This window comes from Neolamprologus multifasciatus, chromosome 12 (assembly GCF_963576455.1).
Source record: "Neolamprologus multifasciatus chromosome 12, fNeoMul1.2, whole genome shotgun sequence".
Lineage (NCBI taxonomy): Eukaryota > Metazoa > Chordata > Actinopteri > Cichliformes > Cichlidae > Neolamprologus > Neolamprologus multifasciatus.
In genome coordinates, this window is record NC_140450.1 from 8,681,802 (window position 1) to 8,702,306 (window position 20,505).

Genomic DNA, 20,505 nt, shown 5'->3' on the forward strand with positions numbered 1-20,505 from the left:
TGATAAAAACACAAAGAAGAAAGTGCTTCATTTTCAGCTCGGGTGTGATCAGAGAAAGGTTTTGTTGGGTACCATGAAGTTTTCAGACTTTAAAATGGGCCACAGTGACCAGTGGGTTTAATGCTGTCTCCTCCCCTTTATCAAAAAAACCCAAACTTTACTAAAGTACACCCAGTACACTTATTTGCGTGTCTTGTAGTAGTACACTTAAAGGTTTGATCATATAAAGTCTATCACCAGTTAGAATAATTTATCAGTCTCATGGTAATGGCCTGATAAAGATATAGGAAAGACAACATGAAAAAGTTATATTTGTTTCATATCCAGTTTGAGCTTCTGCCATACTGGAATGAGATGCCTGCAAAGGCTAAAGTTGTCTTTATTCCAGGCCATGGGATATCAAAAGCATGAGGACAACATGTGCAATCATTTTATACATTATTTATAGGTTATATTGGCTGTAGTCTAATTTAAAGTCTGTGAGTGAAGAACCAGTTTTTCTCCAGTTTTTCAGTATTGTGAGCTAAACAGAAACATCTCATAAATCATTATCCTTATCAAAAGATGTTGTGTCTTGAGCTTAAACTTGGCTTGAAGTTTTGTATATTTTGACATGAAAATGGGAAATAGTTTAAGTGATTTATTTAAACTTGTGCAAACCTACATGGGATAAAGTAAATAAGGCCAATTTATAGTAAGCTTGAAAGTCAATATTTGGTATGCTCACTTTTATGGACACTCTCAGGTAGGCCTTCTTGGAATTTTGCTAGTTAGTCTTGAAGGCCTCTTGAAGAAGAAGCTTTTTTATGTCGACTGCCTTTTGTTCCGTTTTCTGTCAAGCTGATCCTACACTGCTTCAGGGATGTTGCGTTCTGGGCTCTGGGGACGCTGATCTATGACTGACAGTATTGCCACCAGCACGGCTTTTACTGCGTTAGTAGCGTGTTTGGGAAAAACGAAAGTATGCTGTTCAGATTATTCATAATTCCATTAAATTTGACAAGATTCTCCAACACCACTGTCTGAAATACAGACCCAACCCATGACAGAGGCTAGCTCATATTTTACAGATGGCTTTAGACACTCACCGTTGTACTTCTCTCCTGACCTGGACTGGACCAATGTCAGGGATTTGCTGTATTTCTCCCAATATTTCTCAAGGAAAGGACTTTTAGATGCTTTTCATCTGCTGTAGATAGCGTTTTTGAAGCCTACAACCTCCATTTGTCATATTTACTTAATTTTTCAAGGAGACACTGAACATGCTGAGATATCCTTAGAATACTTAAAGTTATCCTCAAGTTGTCTGTTGTGTGTAGACACATCACTGGTTCATCCCTTGAGTTATAGGTTCCCTTTTTCTGCTTGAATGATTTATAAATCATTTCTAAGTAACTTAAACATAATTCCCCTGAAAATGGTCAGATACAAAGACTGGACTGAAAAATGAGTGAACAAGCAGCCAGTGCCTTTCAGAAAGCCTAGAGAACCTAGAGGCGCTCAAGACCGCTTTAACCTCTTAAGCCCCAACGCCCCCTGATACGGGGGCAAAAGGCAGCAGATCAGGTAGGCTTGGGGCTTAAGAGGTTAAAAAATTACAAGAACGTCTGGGTCATAAAGAAATCATGAGTAGCTCAAGGGTTTTGCACTTTATTGGAATATAAATCTTTATTTCTATATAACGTTTCATTTTCATACCATGTCTCTTTATAATTCAAGTAACTTGTGTCTGAAAATTTGAGCTTTAAAAATACTTAAGTTCTCTGCTGTAGTATGTGTTTTAAGCCACATGATGTCGCTGTATCCTTGCTATGTCTTGCTTTTGTGCTTGTGAGAATCAGTTTTATGGCTTTTCCCCTTTGACTAAGGAACAAAGATCCCACACATACATGAGAAAAACGTAACGAATATCAACACAAGTGTATTTGTACAACATGTATGCATCAAGTTGTATTACATTATAATGTAGTGACACAGTAATACAGACACACTTGTCCTGCAGTTAAGACTGCATTCAGTTTAAGTTAATTATCCATTAGTTTGATTCATTCTGGGCCAAGTTGGACAGCTTTAAGTCATTAATGTTACTGTGCCTGCAGCCTGTAGAAACAGACAGGTGATAGGTGACTTTTACAGTTAGCTTAGAAACGGCACCAAAGAAAGTTTCCACTGTGAGCTGTCCCAGAATGTAGCTGGCCAATGCAGATGAGCGCTGGGCGGGGATGGCTGCAGTGAGATGTAATTCATACAGCACTAAATCAGGTCACTGTCACTGAGAGATCTGATCTTCTTGGCATGATAAAGCCCAAAGAAATCAAAAGTCATACATGTTTTCAACAGGGATTATATGCGCTAAGATGGAAATAGAGGGCTGAGAGACAATTCACCCTTATAAAATGGTGCCTGTGCGTGTTGATGTGGGTGTGTGTGTCTGTGAGTGTGTAAATATAAGCCAGGTTTCCAGTTCATCCACAACTACGCCCTGCATTTCTTTGTGTATTTCTCAGGGGTCTTCACTTTCTTTTCATTCTTTCTCTTCATTGTTCCCGTTTCCTCTCGTTTCTTCCCATCCTGGCTGGCCGTCCTCAGGTGAAGCCTTCTCACATCACTGTAAAGCCATTGTGTCTGCTCTCAATACAACCACTGTGGAAAGAGACAGGTCAGATTCGAGTCTGAGGAAGGTATTGTGAGGACAAATATAGCAGTAAAGACCAAATTTTCTGCTGGGCAGGACTGCTTTGTTTTTTATGTAACAATATTGAGTGAATACAACTTTTTTCCCCCAACAACCTATTACATTTGTTCTCTTTTGAACAATTTTTCTGCCATATCCATCTTAGATATACTTATATTACCTGAAAAAAGAAGGTTAAACTATAAACTATACTGACAGTAGCAGTACAGTTTTTCCTCAAATGAAAGGACACATTGATTTAAACTCATGCGCACCTCTGTATTTTTTCAGTCCTCCACAAGGTGTCATATTGCATCCTCTCCTTTGTTGTTGTGGGTTTGGTTACATGACTGGCTCCTCCCCAGCCAGGACAGCTGATCCTTTACAGCCGGACTCACCTGTGAAAGCTGCTCCAGCAACAACAATCACTCTCACCATCAGCGACGAGAAGAGACCAACTAAACTGAGCTCCAGGTAAATACTGTTTTTGTCCTTTTCCTCTGTTTCTCTTCATCAAATTACAGCTCAGGGTAGCTGAATAGGGAACAAATTTTCTGGATGATGTAAAGCTCTCAGGGACTTGAAATTTACTAGAACCTCATTGCCGTTCTTCTTAAATAACTCTGTGAGGAGGAAAGAGTGATGATGCTTGGTATCCAGCACTTGTATTTCAAACACAGTGTTTCTTTAGTAGATCAGAAACATGATTGGTAATATTTCCTGCTTGAATGTTCAACAGAAACCTGGAACAGGGAGACAGAAAAGATGACAAGATTTTTAAGTTTTTCAGGATCTCAAGAAAATCATTTATTGTTACATTTTTGGCAATCGTTTAGTAGAAATTCATAAAACTCAGAGTTGTTTCAGATCTATCAAATCCAACAAGACAAATCAAATGGCTGATCTTGCTGGATTAATCATGTGACTTTAAGAACCAATAGATGTGCACTCTCTGTTTTCCTAACCAGTGTTGTCTATTCTGAAGTACTTTCTGTTTTTTCCTTTTGGGTGATTTTGAGAACACAATAAGACAGAAGTGGCCATGACAGCCTGTTCATGTATCAATCTACTAATAGTTTTATTTTATTTTCTTGATGGGAAATCATCTCAAAAGGAAACTACTTATAACCTCGTAAATAGTGGCTCCATTCTTTGAACAATGCCTAATGACATACTACCTTAAGATATGACAGGGTGCCTTGACTTTTAGCCCTTTCAGAGTTTTCTGGTGTATGATAGGCATAAATAGACCTCTAGGTGTGTTTTTGTCTTCCTTATTGATCCTTACTGACCCAAATGTATCTAACTATCTGTTTAGTGGACACCATGGCCTCTGCTCTCTCTGTGCGCTCAGTGCGGCAGCCCTCCTTCTCCAACATCTCTGTGAGGGGCAGTGGACGCAGCATCCGCTCCAAACCCTCTGTCTCCAGTCTTTCCTCGATTGCCACTATGTCACGCTCCCTCTCTCTGGGCAATGGCCTCAACGTGCTGGGCTCCAGCCTCTCCATCAACGGCCTCAGCATCAGCGAGAAGGAGACCATGCAGGGCCTGAACGACAGGCTGGCCAACTACCTGGACAAGGTGCGGTCGCTGGAGAAATCCAATGCTGAGCTGGAAGTGAAGATCAAGCAGCTTATGCTGGACAGAGCTCCAAAAGGGTACGACATTGAGGGGATGATGGCACAGGCCCATGCCATTGGACAGGAGGTCAGTGTCTAGTGCTTTAGACTATACAATTCATTTTAAGACTTCCTGTCTTGAGAAAAAAAAAATATTTGTGCGTGATGTCCTGTCATGAATTCTCTAATTTGAAGTACAGTTTTGGTGGAAGAACTCAGCTTAACACATTAATATTTAACTAGACACATTAAAACTACACGTGATTTTAACTTGCTATGCATTGTGTTCTTTCACTTAGGTGAGAAGGAAGACACTGGAGAATGCCCGTATAATGCTGGAGATTGATAATGCCAAGCTGGCGGCTGATGACTTCAGGGTCAAGTGAGTGTCACACTGCAGTCTTTTCCCTGGCTGTGAGTGTTCACATGGGAGCGCCAGACTGCAAAACAGTATGAATAAATGACTTTTCTGTCAGGGGCCGAAATAAATGCCTTATTCCCATGGTGGGTGCTCCAGTACCAAACAATGGCAACGTCAGTTAGAGGGGAATATGATAGATGGTGCAGGTCAGAAAGAGAATCATCCCCTTATGGAGATTCTACAGTTGGCAAGGTGAAGCTAAAGGTGACAGAGTCAGGAAATACCTGCTGCTGGTGTTTTTCACAGTGTGTTGATAGTATGTTTTGTGGTCTAATGTGAGGGAGTAATATGTCAGCTGACAGTGATTCATGGTATTTACAGCAAAGTGGACCTTAATAACACAGAGCTTTGCAGGAGTTTGCATGTGATTTTTCACATTTGCGCATCCATTCCTGAGTGGCCTCAGTGCCAAATTCGCAGAAGAGTTACTAATTAGCTCCAGCTGCCTTTATCAGGTGCCTGTTAATCAAAGTGTCAACACCCCTAACACCAGTATCCACACGAAGGAGTTAACAGGCTGCAAATCTGCTATTTAATGTTGTAAAGTTGGATATTTTAATGTAGAAGTTCATGGGAACTGATTTTCTTTAAGAGCTAGTTGCCTCCTGAGGTACTTGAGGAAAAATGAAAATAGCGTGGGAAGTGTCACTTCTGCTACTTGTTCAAAAGTCTTTTTCTTTATGCAGAAGCAGGAATGCCCGAAGTGCCTTGAGGCGACATTTGTTGTGATTTGGCGCTATATAAATAAAATTGAATTGAATTGAATTGAATTGAATGTTTTTGATCTATAGGTACAGAAAGATTGTATTAAATAATCTGCAGTATTTTCAGATCTCATGAAAATGAGTATTTTTCAATAATGTACACAAAAGGTACAAACCTGGCCTAAAATTGCACGTTTACTGATGACCTCCTATTCTCTTAACATGAACTTGTGAGAATTTACAGGGAATCGTGTTGGGATATTTTCCACATGTACAGACAGCAGGAAGTAGCCACTTCAGACACATTGACACAACTAGAAATGCTCTATGCACCATAGGTAACGTGGTTATTTGGATATAGTGTACAGGAAGAGCTGGCAGGTTAAAAGTAATTTCTGTGATTACTTTCTGCATTTACCCCCATTTCCTCAAGAAATTTTAGCTTTTCCCAGAATGTCGTGGGTAATGTATGTGTGCATTCTTATTGATTTGCCTGGCTGACATGCCACAAAATTGCGGTACATATATGAAATCTCTTCAACACAACACATGGGTCTTTTGGAAATAAAGTCACAGCTATTATTCTGTTGATTGCTCATATCCAAACTGACTACATCAGATATTTCTGTTCTCAAGTGCAGAGCTACAGAACATGTGTGAAAGTTCATTTATTTGATTTAATCTTGTCTTTAATGCTTTTTTTTTTTTTAATGCAGATGGGAGGCAGAGGCCACCTTGTGCCAGTCAGTGGAGAGGGACTGTCAGGCTCTGAGGAGAGCAAAGTCAGACCACGACCAGATCATCGCCACTCTCCGAGGAGACCTGGACAGCCTGAAGGAGGAGCTCTACTTCCTCAAGAAGAATCACCAGGAGGTGAGACTGCTGCCAAAACGAAGGTTACGTGAGATTAAACAGTGTTTACGTATCCATCATTATAATCTTCTTCACAAGACACAAGTTCATATAAACTAGTTCTCTGCCAGGTCAGTTTGTGTTTTCTCCCACAAGGTTTAAACAGTGTTCGGTGTCTGAAATACGATAATATAAGTACAGGGACACACCCTTCATCTTTGTAACCAGACTGCTTCAAGATAACGAGGTAACTCCAATGTACACAAAGCAGGAGTGTTTGAGCCCAGTCGTCGCAACAGTCTGTGTGTGTTTAGGCAGTCAGGTGTGGTGTCCAGGATGTAGACTGAATTTTACACAGAGGGAATTTTTTATTTTGTCTAAAAAATGTATAAAATTTGACTGACTGTAATTATAGTGTTATCATAACTGTACAGTGCAGCTTTTTTATTTTGTTATTTTTCAACACGTCTAATTTTTCTTAAATCTAGAATTAGAAAAAAAAAACAAAATTCATGATTGTTGCAGCAAGTAAGAACTACAAAACCCAAGGGGTGTTGATGCAGCTACCATATAAATGTCGCAGAAATTAATTTGTAGCAAAGGTGAAGTAGATGAAGCCTTCTGACACACAACCTGTGGTTGCACTCTTTTAGGCAGCTACAGTGATCACTCATTTAAACTTTAATTATCTTGTGAGCTTTATGAACAATACAGTAATAACTTTTAATTCACGGTGGGATTCTTTCTTTGAAAAACCTTATTATATTTGGCTAGTCCTCTGAAGATTATCACTTGGCGCTGGCTTTTTCTTGAGGCTTCATATGTTGTGAATAAAAACTTTACAACTACTGTAAAGATTTAAAGGAAGTGAAAAATGGTAGCGTAAAATTGTTATCGGAGAGCTGTGAAGTTTCTGTGATATGAAAGCTGAGCTGATTTTGTGGGATTACTCCTGCACATGTAGCTGATGTTATTATGGGTGTCAAGGTAGGAAGGTGAGAATTAAAATTCCAGAACAACTTTATTGCACAGCTCTTAACTAAACAAAGAGCAGGAGGTCAGGTGCTGAAAGTACAACTCATCTGGGGAAATGCACGAGGAAGGACACAGCCATGAGAGAGAATGTGATAAAGGGCAAGGGATGAATGAGACAACACGTATATATGCAGAGGATAACGAGGAACAAGCAACAGGTGTGAGAACAGCTGTAACTAATTACAGGTGACAGGCAAATAGAACTGAATACACGACAAACCACCGAAATGAAACAGGAAGAAACAGAACACGGAAAGAGAAACTCAGACATGACACAAAGACAGAAAGATAAACAAACACCGAAACAAGACTGACTTCACAAGAAGTCACTTAGCAAAACTAAGACCTGAGAATACAAATACTAAACTAAAGCTAGTCTAGTTTAGAAACTTAAATAGAACTAAATACACAACAGACCACTGAAATGAAACAGGAAGAAACAGAAAGCTAGTTTAAGTTTCTTGAATTCACTTGAATTCAAGAAACGAGTACAGCTGCTTTTCTTTCCAAGCTCCTTAGACTTCGATGACCTGGATGACTGAGAACCTTCACATAAACTAAAGCTACCTAATGAAGGAGATGGGGTGCAGTTTTTGCAGTGCTGTGCACCACTTTAACAGCTTTTAGGAGTTCACTGCTGAATAGCATCCGCAGCACCAGGTTTACACTAAACTCACACAGTTGTAAAGCTGATTTAACAAAGTACATTAGAGTTTTGATCGACTCTAACCTACATCTGCTGTAACAATAGGTTAGCTCACTTAAAACAAACAGCCAATGGTTTACCAGCTCTCACACTGATGGCATGACTTTCGCCTTCAGTCTCACGCTGCTGAAACAGTCTCACGCCAATTAAAAGGAAGCCTCAAAGCTCCTCCTTTATTAAAAACAAAACAAGCAGACTCAACAGGTTTTTTCCACCTGAACATCAGACCTTTTTCTAAATTTCAGCTCTGGTCCCCGAACATCTCAGTTTACAAGCTTAATCCACCAGAGGCATTTAAATGCAAACAAACAAATGTCAACGATGTTAATGGTTTTCTTTTAATATAGCAGCTCTTTTAGCACACAACTTCTTTTTGTTTGCTCAATGTCTGTATCAAAAGGCAGTACTAAGTGTACTAAAACCACTTGAAGCTGGAGTTGGTGGATTAATAGGTGGAGAAGAAAAGTTTAAGTTAAACAAAAATCTCAAAAAACAAGTACAGCACATGTTGTCTTGTCAGTTTGCTTTGCTAAGTAAAGTATACAAGTCGAGTCAAATGTGAGGACCCACTGTGGCTCTTCAGCTGTGTTTTTACATCAAAATATTTCTGTTATAACCATTTCCCTCCATTCCTTCTTTAAATGTCTGCAGGAAATGAACTCCCTGAAGGCCCGTCTGGACAATGAGCAGGTGAACGTGGAGGTGGATGCGGCTCAAAGTCCTGATCTTGGGGCCATCTTGGCTGAACTCAGGGTCCAATATGAGGGCATTGTTCGCAAGAACAAGGAGGAGGCCGAGTCTTGGTACCTGAAGAAGGTGTGTAACTGCACAAACCAGCTCTTGTTCTTCTGTCTTTTCCCCACAGTAAATAAATATGTAGGACTGCTTTCTTTCATCTCTGCATTATTGTAAAAATTACAATTTATGCAGTTGCAGAGTGAACCTAACAAACTAACTGGATGCATTGGTTACAGCTAGTCGGGACTATTGTCATTCCTTTTTATCAGCATGTCCTAAAAACTCCCTGAAAAGCTGTCAGTTGGTCCAAATGAGTAGAGAAAGAGAGAGAGGGAGGGATCATATTTGTCCCTTGTTTGTTCACTGGCTTCCTGTTAAGCTCATCATTTAATTTAAAATGTTCCTTCTTGCATAGAAAGTCTTGAAGGGTCAGTCCACATAACATCTTAAAGACCTTAATGCATTATATTATCCCATCAGAGCGCTTCACTCTCAGACTGCAGGCCTACGAGTTTCTCAAAATAGAACTGGAAGCAAAGCCTTCAGCTACCAAAACCACCTCCTTAACTTGGTTCAATGATATACTAATTAGGCTTCAAACTTTCACTTTTGGCTTATAGTTAGCGCTGCATCAGGTTGACCTGAAACATTGCTTAGTTAACCAGCTTAGGCTGCTAGAAAGTAATCAAGTACTTCACCTCTTGTTACTCATCAAGCATTTTTATGCTACTACATAAATTGTCTTTTCCCTTCCCTTCTCTGTCATCACCAAACCACTTTTAGCAGATAACTGCTCCGCCCTGATCTTGGTTCTGGTTTCTTCCTGTTAAAGCACGTTCGTCCTCCTCAAGGTCTCCAAGTCATAAGGGATTGCCTGATTTTGGGGGTTCTCTACCTAATGTTGTTGGGTCTTTACTTTACAGTATGAAGCACCCTGAGATTAGTGCTGTGTTGAATTGTTTTGAATATTATGTTTTTATGTGTTTACAGTTAGAGGCAGTACAGTCGGAGGTCAGAGAAAGCAACGAGGCTTTGCGTTGTGCCCAAAGTGAGCTCAGTGAGAGGCGGCGTTTCCTTCAGGCTCTAGAAGTTGAGCTTGAGAGCGTTCGTAAACAGGTACAGTACAGTTTGTTCATATACATTTGAGCTGCTGCTGTATAGATACAATGTGCACAGCAGGTTAATAATGCTTCCACAATCAATCAGTGTGACAAGACACAAAAACCTGGTGTTTTGTCTCCACTTCCTGTGAACTCAGAAATAATGTACAGCATGCAGACATGTTCACTGGAGGCAAATGTAGCTTTCAGATATTTGCTCAGCCTGATCACACAGTAATGAATGCAGACGTATTATAGTGCTGACAGGAAAACTTCTTAATAGGTAAAATTACAAAGCAGCAATCTTTTGACTGATTGTCTGACAGTGGTGACACTCTTTATGGTCCGTGTGAACAGTGAGTTAATATAGAGGCTTTAACATTTTATCCTCCCTGTGTTTACCTTCATCCTCAAAGTTTCTACTGTTGCATGAAGACCATACAGCCCGTTAGAGCAGGAGGATCAGACTATATATTTACAACTTAATAGTTTTTTAGCCATTCCCAAAAATAAGACTGCTATACTACTTTTTGAAATGTGAAAAGCTTTAAAAAAGCCAAACCTTTAACACAGCTTTGATCCTTCTTTATGTTTTAATTGATTCATTTTAGTCTCCTAAAGATTTACTTCCTGGTGCTGAGCATCCTTTACAGTAACGGCTTCATTTCGGCTTCTTATAGCCAGTGCCTCATTTTAGCTATTTGCACTACTGATGAGATTTAGCAGTTAAAGATTTAAAGAAAGTCAGAAAATCAAGAATAACGTGTCATTTTAAAATTTTCTGACTGTCGGAAATCACTGTGTACACAATCGATGACCAATTTAAATGCCATTAAGAGCAACAAAAAAAAAATGTTCATGCAGTTTTAAATATTTAAACGGCTGTTTTGTTATTTTGTTATTTGTGATTGCGCTGTAATTAATTCCCCAAAAGGCAAATCTATTCTACTTTCACCCTAAGCCAGCACCCTCATTATTGATGCTTCATCTTTAGCACACAGACATTAGAGCATTAATTATTTCACTTTAATAAAAAAAAAATGTAATATCAGAGTGGGCAGTACCATCTTAAGTAAGCACAGGACAACATTTTGGACAACTAACTCAAAATTTGATTATTGTTCCCAAAGAAATGATGTGTTTTTAACCATGCATGCTCAGACTGTTATCTGTGCTTCTCAGGATAAAGCTGTTCCTTAAACGCAGTTCTTGATGACATATAGCGAAGGAGGCGACCTGTCTGAATATTCAAGCCAGCTTTAGTAATTATGTAACACAGGGGAGAATATGTTATCTGTTGTGGCTATTCAGCATCAGTATGCTGTGTTTACAGGTTAGCGTGTTAGAGGGAAATCTCGGAGAATCGGGACACAAGTACTCTGTGGACATGGACCGTCTTCAGGCCATTCTGACACAGCTGGAGGATGAGCTGTCTCAGCTGCGTTTGGACATGCAGCGCAACAAGACTGACTACGAACAGCTACTACGCATCAAGCAGAACCTGGAGATGGAGATCGCCACCTACAGGAGGCTGCTGGAAGGAGAGGACGTGTAAGCAAGTAGAAAAACAAATCTAAGCCTAAGGGATGCACAGTCCCAAAATAACAACAGTCACAGGACCAGTTCCTTTTCAAATGCATATTTTTTTTACTTGAATATTATCAAAAAAGCAACTGACTCTTGTAGTTATTCATACTTTCTACAAGAAGGAGGCATTTGTACATTTATTAGTCTTCGAATTAAAGGACTTGTTCTTCATTTTGGGACATATGTGCATTTTTTTTTTAGCAGAAATAAGATTATCTTGTCTGTCCAGTAAATTTAACCACAGTTTGTTTTAGATGAGCATAGATTAGAAACAGGGGTCGCATTTACACGGAAAAATCAGCCTACCAGGAATCTCAAGTTTATTAACACCTTTTATTTTATTTGGTTATTTACTTTTGCACATACGTTTGTATAGACTAAACTTTGGACAGAGTTAAAATTAAGCTACCCAGAAGCAACTGTAGCATCATATTCAGTTCACTATTATTGTTCATATCAGGGTTATTATAGCTTTGTGCTTTTTAATTAGTATTTTTATTTCATATTTGACTTTTTGTTTTTAAACTAGTTTCTTTTTAGTTAGTTTTCAGAGTTGATTTACTTATTTTCAGTTTAGTTTTCAAAATTTGAAAATGTTTAGTTTTTGTTTAGTTGTTATTAGTTTCATTTTTTGTTTTAGTCTTTTTAATTACTGTATGGAGGACATATCTCTGAGACCACATTTAGAAAAATCAGTGCAGGTAATAGAATAAAAACACATAACTTTTTAAAAGCAACTGACCGATGGTCAGACTCTCAATAAAAATGTGCATCAATGACTCATCAAGCAAGGTGTAATAACATTTTTACTACACTAACTAAGCATAATTGTTTCAGTTAGTTAAAACATTTTTAATCATTAACTAAAATGTTTTTACTTTTAGTTTGTACTTTAGTTTTAATAAACAAGCTTAATGACCTTACATGGTTTGAATATTAGTGACAAGGTGTAATAAATGATGCCCAAAACTACAGTGAAAAAAAGAATAGATATAAAATACAATAAATAATTAGACAAAAGAAAACATGAGAACAAAGTGTTTTTTCCCACAATGCTGAACTGTATTTGCCTGAACCTGCTTTCTGCTTTGCCTTCACTGATTATAATTTTGTCCTACAGGGTGAAAGAAACTCCGACTCCACCTCTTAAAAGTAAGTTCAGATTATTAAATTTAACAAATCTGTTGCAAATCTGAGCGTGTCATCTGTAAGTTTAGGTTGGATAATGCTAGTCTGGGAGAAGCACTTGAAATCCAACAAGTTTTCCGAGCCAGAGTTGACATGCTTTAAAACTGCTGAATTTGAACCAGAGATATAAAGGCTGTCGATGGTTTGTGTTAAATTCTTTCATAACAGAAGTTATTTGCTAGTAGAGCAAAGGAAACAGTTATAAATACAATATTGTGGGTATCATACTACAGGCGGATGGCACCAATATGTTACTAGAAGTACCTTAATCTTACACTTATGGTTTTTATAAATATAGTTTTTGCATTCAGAAGTGTGCTAAGGTCTGCTTGGGTCAGGAGGATGTCACTTGTCACGAGACAGTGATCGTGACACTCGTTGCAGATGTCCACTTGTCAGCCGTTTAATACAACGCACCAACTAAAAATGTGATCTACAAGAGAACTCTAGAGAACTTTACAAGAGAATAGAATAGATATTTATCCACGGTGTCTGCTGCTGTCTGTGCTCCAAGCATTTGAGAATTTATGCGACTTGGGACAGAGTGACATAAAGTCAAGGCTCGATGCAGATGTCCATGTTTCTGAAAATGTTTTGTGACTCACTGCGGCACACTGTCACACTACAATCCACCAATCGCTATGCATTTTAAGGCCAACTTAACTGGATATTATTGGTTGCAGAGGTGGGACGTCTTGTCACTATTATTACTTTTTTTTTTTTAATTCAATCTGCTTGGAGTCCCTCTGAGCAACACACTCTTATTTGGTAAAATTTTAGTAAAGCTTTGCTTGAACAAATAATTAGAGTTTGGAGCTTCGTTTTCACCTCATTGGTGATGAAATGTACATCACTCAAATGCAACCAATGTAAAAAGGAAGGCATACTCACCAGCAGTTTCTGCAGCGTATCCTCAAGCAGGCATGATCGAGGCCACAGAATCTATTTTTACACACTTGAATACAAGTGTTCCTCGAAACTTTGGTGCGCTCTGGGCAAAAAAAGTTTGAAAACCATTGTTGAATGGTATCCAGTGTCATACCAGACGCCAGAATTCATCACTACTGCAAAAGGGTCCTATGTTTCAGTACAGGCTTCTATAGGAAGTCAGTATAAAAAGAACTTGAGTGCTGTTGTCCTTTATGTCTGTTACAGTCTGCTCTTGTAAAGCTGGGTAATTTTAGTCATCTTAAATTCTTCCAGTAGGCCAACAATGCAGGAAAATCTGATCCTTTCCTTTTGCTATTCAGACTCTTTTGTGAACATGTGTTCACTTGATACTCACACGGGATAACAAAAAATCAAAATAGCACATGACTCGCTCAGGGAAAGTAGGAATCCCTTTTCAGTGCAGTGTGGCTTCGTAGCCTCAATAGAAACTTCTTAGGTGAGCATAGCACTGTTGTTACACTGTTAATGACACTTTCTGTGGCTTTAGATTAGCAGCATTAGTGTGACTAACCCTTGTTCGCTCCTGTGTTACAGAAGACCCCGATGTAAGGACTAGGAAGATTGTGAAAGTCGTCACTCAAACAATGATCAATGGCAAAGTAGTCAATGAGTCCAGCGAGGTGGAGGAGATCGAGGACCGCAAAAAATGAACCAAAGTGCATCAGTACGGAAGCAATGTTTCATAAAGCATTAGCTGACTGTGGATCAAATTATTGTTTTCTTTATTTTCTTTATTTAATCACAGATAATATTAGCCCTGTCAGGTTTAAATAATGGCTCCAGCTGTGACCATACACCTGTATTTTGGAGATATATAAAAAGATCTTCTTTCCTGTATAATAGTCTTACATAAAAAGTTTATACACATCATTTAAAATGACTTATATGTTCCCACGATTGCAAAGAATAAAAGAAGCAAAAATGGCATATTCTTCTACCGTAGGGTTAGGGTTGTGGTGATCAGCAGTGATGAATAAGACATCACAAGGTCACTGTTATTGTCAGTGTATTGGAACAAGGCTGACCAGATTCTTCTTCTTCAATACTAAAATAAGTTTGGCTAAAGATTTATAATTGCTTCCACACTTTTGAGGGTTACAGTCAGTTTAGAAAATGATGCACTGTGATGGTCTTTGTTGTGCTTTTCAGTCTTTAATTCAAATCCATGAAGTTTAATTTTCTAAAAATGTCTTTGAAACGGTCAACCCATTTTTAATGCAACTTCTCGTCACTATTTTCTAAAATAAAATGGAATTACTGATATATCCTAGTTCTGCAGCATGAAAGATTTTCACATATTTTTAGAAATTATTAATTAAGACCCAGTTATGTAAATAATATACATAAAATTTTCTTTTTCCAGTATCATCACAGGTGGCAAAACTATTCTTTATGTAAATAGAGGTACAGAAACCTGTGTTTAAAAAGTACTCCGGTAAAAGTACAGGCTCTGAGATGTACTAAAAGTACTTTTAGAGGATATTTCTACCAGCGATTTTTGTGCAAAGCTAACTGAAGCTTGTGGTAATAATAATCATCATCATCATCATAAAATTATGTTAGTATGTGAGACTACAAACAAAATTCCAATCTGTATTCCAATTCTAATGAATGTAGCCAGCTTGAATCTGTTATGTAGGACACATCATCATCTGCCTAAAATCAAATTTGCCACACTGGATGTAACCCAATTTGACCATGAACACAACAGTCACGGGGCACCGGTCCAGCACACTGCCTCACTGTAAATCCATCAGCGTAACTCTCTGAAAAATCTGAATTAGTTAGTTTACCTCAGTGTGTTTCGCAGGATGTTTCAAAATATGAAAGTGCATAATTTATCACATCATAAACAGACCCACTGTTTGATTAAAAAATGATAGTATAAAACATGATAGTAACAGTTTACAGTTTTTCAAATATCACTGAGCAGTCCTTACCTTTAAATATAACCCCTCTTCTTCCTCTTCTGTCCTGTCTTTCTTACGTCGTTCTCCATCTCTGGGCAGCTTTAGCTAACACACACACTGCCCGCAAACAGTTTGTGTTGATATTTGTTGAGCTGTTAGAAAAGTTTCTTTTGAAATTATCTGCCACAGCATGTTATTCCCGTTATGCTGTCATAGATGACTTTGCTCAAATTGCATTAAAATGAAACATCCAGGAAAAAAACGATCATGTATTTTTGTGGTTTCCAATATTTTAAAGGTTTAATATATGTGAAAATAAAAGTATTTCCTAAACTTTAAACCCTTTCTTTTGATCATCACTGGAGGTTAAATGTGATTAAATATTTGTCTTAACTGTGCCAATACTGTCATTCATAAAGTGACTGTACCAACTCTGTTATTGTGTGATAGTTTCACTGTGAAAAACTACTGAAAGTATTGTTATGTACTTTTAATATCCAAATAAACATTTTAACCAAAGCGGCTTTACAGTGCCAATAAAACTCAGTGATTAAAATGTGTTTTGTGTTCCGGGTTTGTTTCAAACAGAAACCTTGACTGATACTCAGAGAACAAAAACGAAATGTGATTCTGCACCTACAGAGCAGAAACTACCAAACCTGAATCCAGCAGTATCGGGTAACAGCCTTTGTGTGTGTGTTTCTGTGAGTTTGTGTTCACATTAAAGTGAAAATTTACAAAAAGATGGCAGAGCAAGCTCCTGCAGTGTTTAATGTGGTCTGCTGTGGTGGTGTATAAAAAAGTCAGATGTCAATGCAGAAACAAAGAGCCTGCAGTCAAAGTGCAACAGGTGGAACAGGTAATCGTATCAGAGTTTGTTTTGGGCTTTTTTGCTGTATGTGAGACTCGAGCAAAAGATACTTGGGTGTCTACCCAGAGGATTCGTCTTTGTTTTTGTGTGGGTTTTTTTACTGGGAAATGTTCCTCTTTTTGTTTCCTTGTGAAAACAAAGTGCTCCGTGTGCAGTCAGGATGTCATTTGGGGATTTCAGCCAATTTGAGTTTTTGTTGTCTGGTCGCTGAAGGATTTTATCTTTCTTAGAGGTGTTTGTGTGTTGAGGGAGGAGGTTTCATTTAAATACTGAATACATTTCAAAAATGTGTGTTCTTGGGATGACTCTACATAATATGGGAACACTGAGGACCAGGCAGTTGGGACACAAAGTAATGAATAGTCAGGATTGCTGGCAGGTGTGCAGCAGGGGTTTTTCCAGGCTTGTTTAAAAAAAAAGGCTGGCGTGAGGGACATTGAGGAAACTGTTAAAACCAAATAAAATCAGTTCAGTAAGTTGTATTTGCACACACCTCCTGCTGCCATAAACGTGCATTAAGATTAACATGGCACCTAAACCAAAGCACAACATTTAATGGACACCTATCAAAGCTAAAATGCAGCCTGGTTAGAACAGTAAATGTGATTAACTTATGCTGATGTTAGGGCGATCGTGGCTCAAGAGTTGGGAGTTCGCCTTGTAATCGGAAGGTTGCCGGTTCGAGCCCCGGCTTGGACAGTCTCAGTCGTTGTGTCTCTCACCCGTTGCCTACTGGTGGTGGTCAGAGGGCCTGGTGGCGCCAGTGTCCGGCAGCCTTGCCTCTGTCAGTGCGCCCCAGGGTGGCTGTGGCTACAATGTAGCTTGCCATCACCAGTGTGAGTGGGTGAATGACTGGATGTGTAAAGCACTTTGGGGTCCTTAGGGACTAGTAAAGGCTTTACCAGTCAGGCCATTTAATTTACTGAATGTCTTACCGTTTGCAAAGTAAAGGAGGGGAGGAGGAGTAGGCTGTGGACCAAACCATGAGGCAGAGCCCACTTTAAAAAAATGAAAAATGTATTGTTTGAATACTATTAACCAATAGTATTCAGCTCATTCAGTGTTATTGTATACATTTACAACCATTCACTGAGGAGAACAATCATTTTTTTTGATAGGGAACCTTTTGATCTCACCCATAATTTCCACTTGCCTCCACTCACATGTCAACACATTTTTGCCTGGAGGCTGCTCCCTTCTGTAGCTGGTTTGTTCGGTGTAACCATTTCTGTTTTCATTTTGTATTTTTGCAGTCTAGCTGAGCGTTGCTTGGACATAAACTGCAGAAGCTCAAACTGCTTAAATAGCTCTGTTATGACCAAGAACTCTGGGGACTGAGTTGGCTTCCCACAAGGGCAGTGTCTGTCTTCTTGTCTTGTAAATAGTGAGTTATTTAACCCACACTGACTGTTGTGGCTTCTTACTGACAGCCGGATGGGAAAACACTCAGTGTGTGGTGTGGGTTTTGTGTGGGTAGAGGTGATGTGTTAAATGGGATTCAGTCCAGAACATTGAAGCAGCCCCCTTAAAGCTCCTCAGACTGAAAATAACTTAATTAAAACCTGCTGTGACACCTCTGCTCTATGTTCTACATATGGACTGTCCTCAGTTTTCCTTTATTTTTAATGACATGTTTTGTATGGACCAGTGTTCTTTTGTTAAACTGTAGAGATTTCTTCTGTTCTTTAGATGATTATTCACAGCTGCTCTGTGACAGAGGGGGTTCTAGGGTTCCAGTCAAAGAAAATAAACCACCAGCTCTCCTATAAAAACCACTGGATGTGATTGTTGCAGTGTGTTTGGCATCCTCATCTAATTCCTCTCCTGTCAAGCTTCTGGAGAGCGGGAATCATCTTTGAATTCAGTGTTGGGAGCATTCTTATTCACCCAGGCATCGCCCATAAAACCCTCATACAGCCTTGACAGTCCTGTGGTCTTGTAGAGGCACAACACTGAACTTCACCTGATCTAAATACATTCTCTGTTTTCTTCTCTCCACTCTCTCTGGGCATGCCAGATAATCTTTACCAAGTCATAAGCAATTTAACTTGTTTTCAATGTAAGACTGTGTAAATAGTTAGTTAAACTGACTGTCATTGATAATATGGCTGCCATTTTACTTCCTAACCCAGTGATAGAGTAAGCAGGTTAATATTACTCAACTAACTAAACAAACCCTTAATTACAATATAATTAGAGGGCTTAGTGAATATGAATAGGTTATGTATTTCAAAGTATGGATAAACCATAAAAGATTGTATAATGCAAAAGTAGTTCTAAGTAAATGAATAAAACTAAATAGTTACATAATTGTGGCAAGTTTAAATACATATAATAATAACAATTAGCTGTCTGGAATAAATATCTATGTAAGTAAATATAGTTAGAAAGTTATAAGTATTTAATAAAAGAGGTAAAGAGTCATAATATGTTGTGTATATTGCTGAAAAAGCTGAAGATAATTGACAAACATTAAAACATATAACTATATACTATGATATACTATGAATAAAGTAGCTGAGACCAAACTGAGCTAAACACTGACAGTGTGACTGGATGAAAAACATCCTCTACATGAAAATAAAACTAAAAAAATAAAATAAAAAAATAAAATAAAATCAGAATAAGAGTTGTGTTTATGATGAATCAGTCTGACGGGCCTGTGGAGATGTCAGCTACTGTCCTGAAGTCTGCTGCAGCTGTTTGAATGTCTGTTCAGCAGCCCTGTGACACTCATGCTCCCTCTCACATCGTTATGAAGTCTCACAGTCTGTCTTCCTTGTTCAGACAGCTTGTCACCACATGGAGCCACGCTGCATAACACACAACCTACTGTAAGTTCAAACTATAGAAAGCTATGATATTTACTAGTTTCTATAATTATAATACAGTTGATTCTAACTAGAAATTATATAAATACTTGTGCCTTATATTAAGGTTGTTTATATTAATCTGTTTATTGTATGTTTTACATCATGGAGGAACATTCAGTTTATTCTGTGAATACCTGAGGCGGTAATCCAGAAATCGAGACAAACTCCAGCTCACATTTAGTGCAGTTTCATGTCAGTGTGAATTTTCTGTATGTTATCACTCCTGTGAGAAAGCACACATCGGCAGAATCTGCTGTCTTAAAGCGAAGCCTGTAAAGCATGCTGGTATTTTGTCACCTTGATGAGAAACTAGTGAACTCCAGACATAGACCTTTAAGTGTTTAATAACTTTTAGTTCATCCAATCAGGATACACAGAAGAATTACAGGGTCACAGAAGAGACAACACAAAGATAAAACTGTCCACACCCATTTTTTCTAATGAGGGGAAAGATAATAGAGAGGATGGAAACACCTCGCTGTTTGTTTCATTTTCTTTTCTTTTCTTCTCTTTCTTTTCTTTTCTGTAAGATTGAAAATCATCACATGTTTGGAAACTGAAAAACGGAGGGCCCATATCTTGTAGGCATATAGAAGAATTGGCTTGGTAAATGTACTTCCTTGAATGTTGTTGCTGGTGAAGAGCGCCCTCCTGTGGTGAAAAGTAGAGTGTCCATGCAATTGAAAAGCAGAAAACACAGAAGCCATTTAGTTCATTATTACACTATAACTATTATTGTGTCGATTTGTATGGGAAATTGCAACCCAGTTTTTCCATATTTAATATAGAAACAATTTGTATTGTGCCACAACATGGCACATTAACACAAATACTGTGTCGGGAAAATAATGAATAAATAGCTAAGAAATATGTATTACAGTGAGCTTTATTTATGGTTATCTGTGATTTAAGTGATTAAAATCAGTCCATAGTCAACATCTTAGTTGATGTTATCCGTGGTGGACTGGCTTTATACAGGAATAAATAATGTATGACTTTTAAATTTACCATTTATTTTGTTCAGTCTATGGGGGAATTTAAAGGGGCGTTTTGACACATAAATGTGTGTTTCTGCCATAATGAGACCTGTAGGCACTGACCCAAACTGAAATCTGGTGACATCCTGACATAGAAATGCTTCGTCACCAAGAAGAAAGGAAGGACTCGTGGACCATTATACTGCAGAAACGAGTTCCTTACCAGACCAAAAACATTTATTCTAGCGCCTCTGATGGCCTATGTTAGGTATTACATTGCCAGCCACACAACCACAGAA

At 38.4% G+C, this 20,505-nt stretch overlaps 1 protein-coding gene across 1 annotated transcript; it reads left to right on the top strand.

The window, feature by feature from the left end:
• The first annotated feature begins 1,614 nt into the window (after nt 1-1,614).
• krt1-c5 (keratin, type 1, gene c5) lies at nt 1,615-16,041 on the top strand. The gene is made up of 9 exons (XM_085181019.1): nt 1,615-3,148; nt 3,993-4,381; nt 4,593-4,675; nt 6,135-6,291; nt 8,663-8,827; nt 9,740-9,865; nt 11,183-11,400; nt 12,557-12,588; nt 14,110-16,041. Exons 2-9 carry the CDS (start codon nt 4,001-4,003, stop codon nt 14,223-14,225), a joined length of 1,278 nt encoding a protein of 425 aa, XP_085037145.1. The 5' UTR covers nt 1,615-3,148; nt 3,993-4,000; the 3' UTR covers nt 14,226-16,041.
• The last annotated feature ends 4,464 nt before the right edge of the window (nt 16,042-20,505 follow it).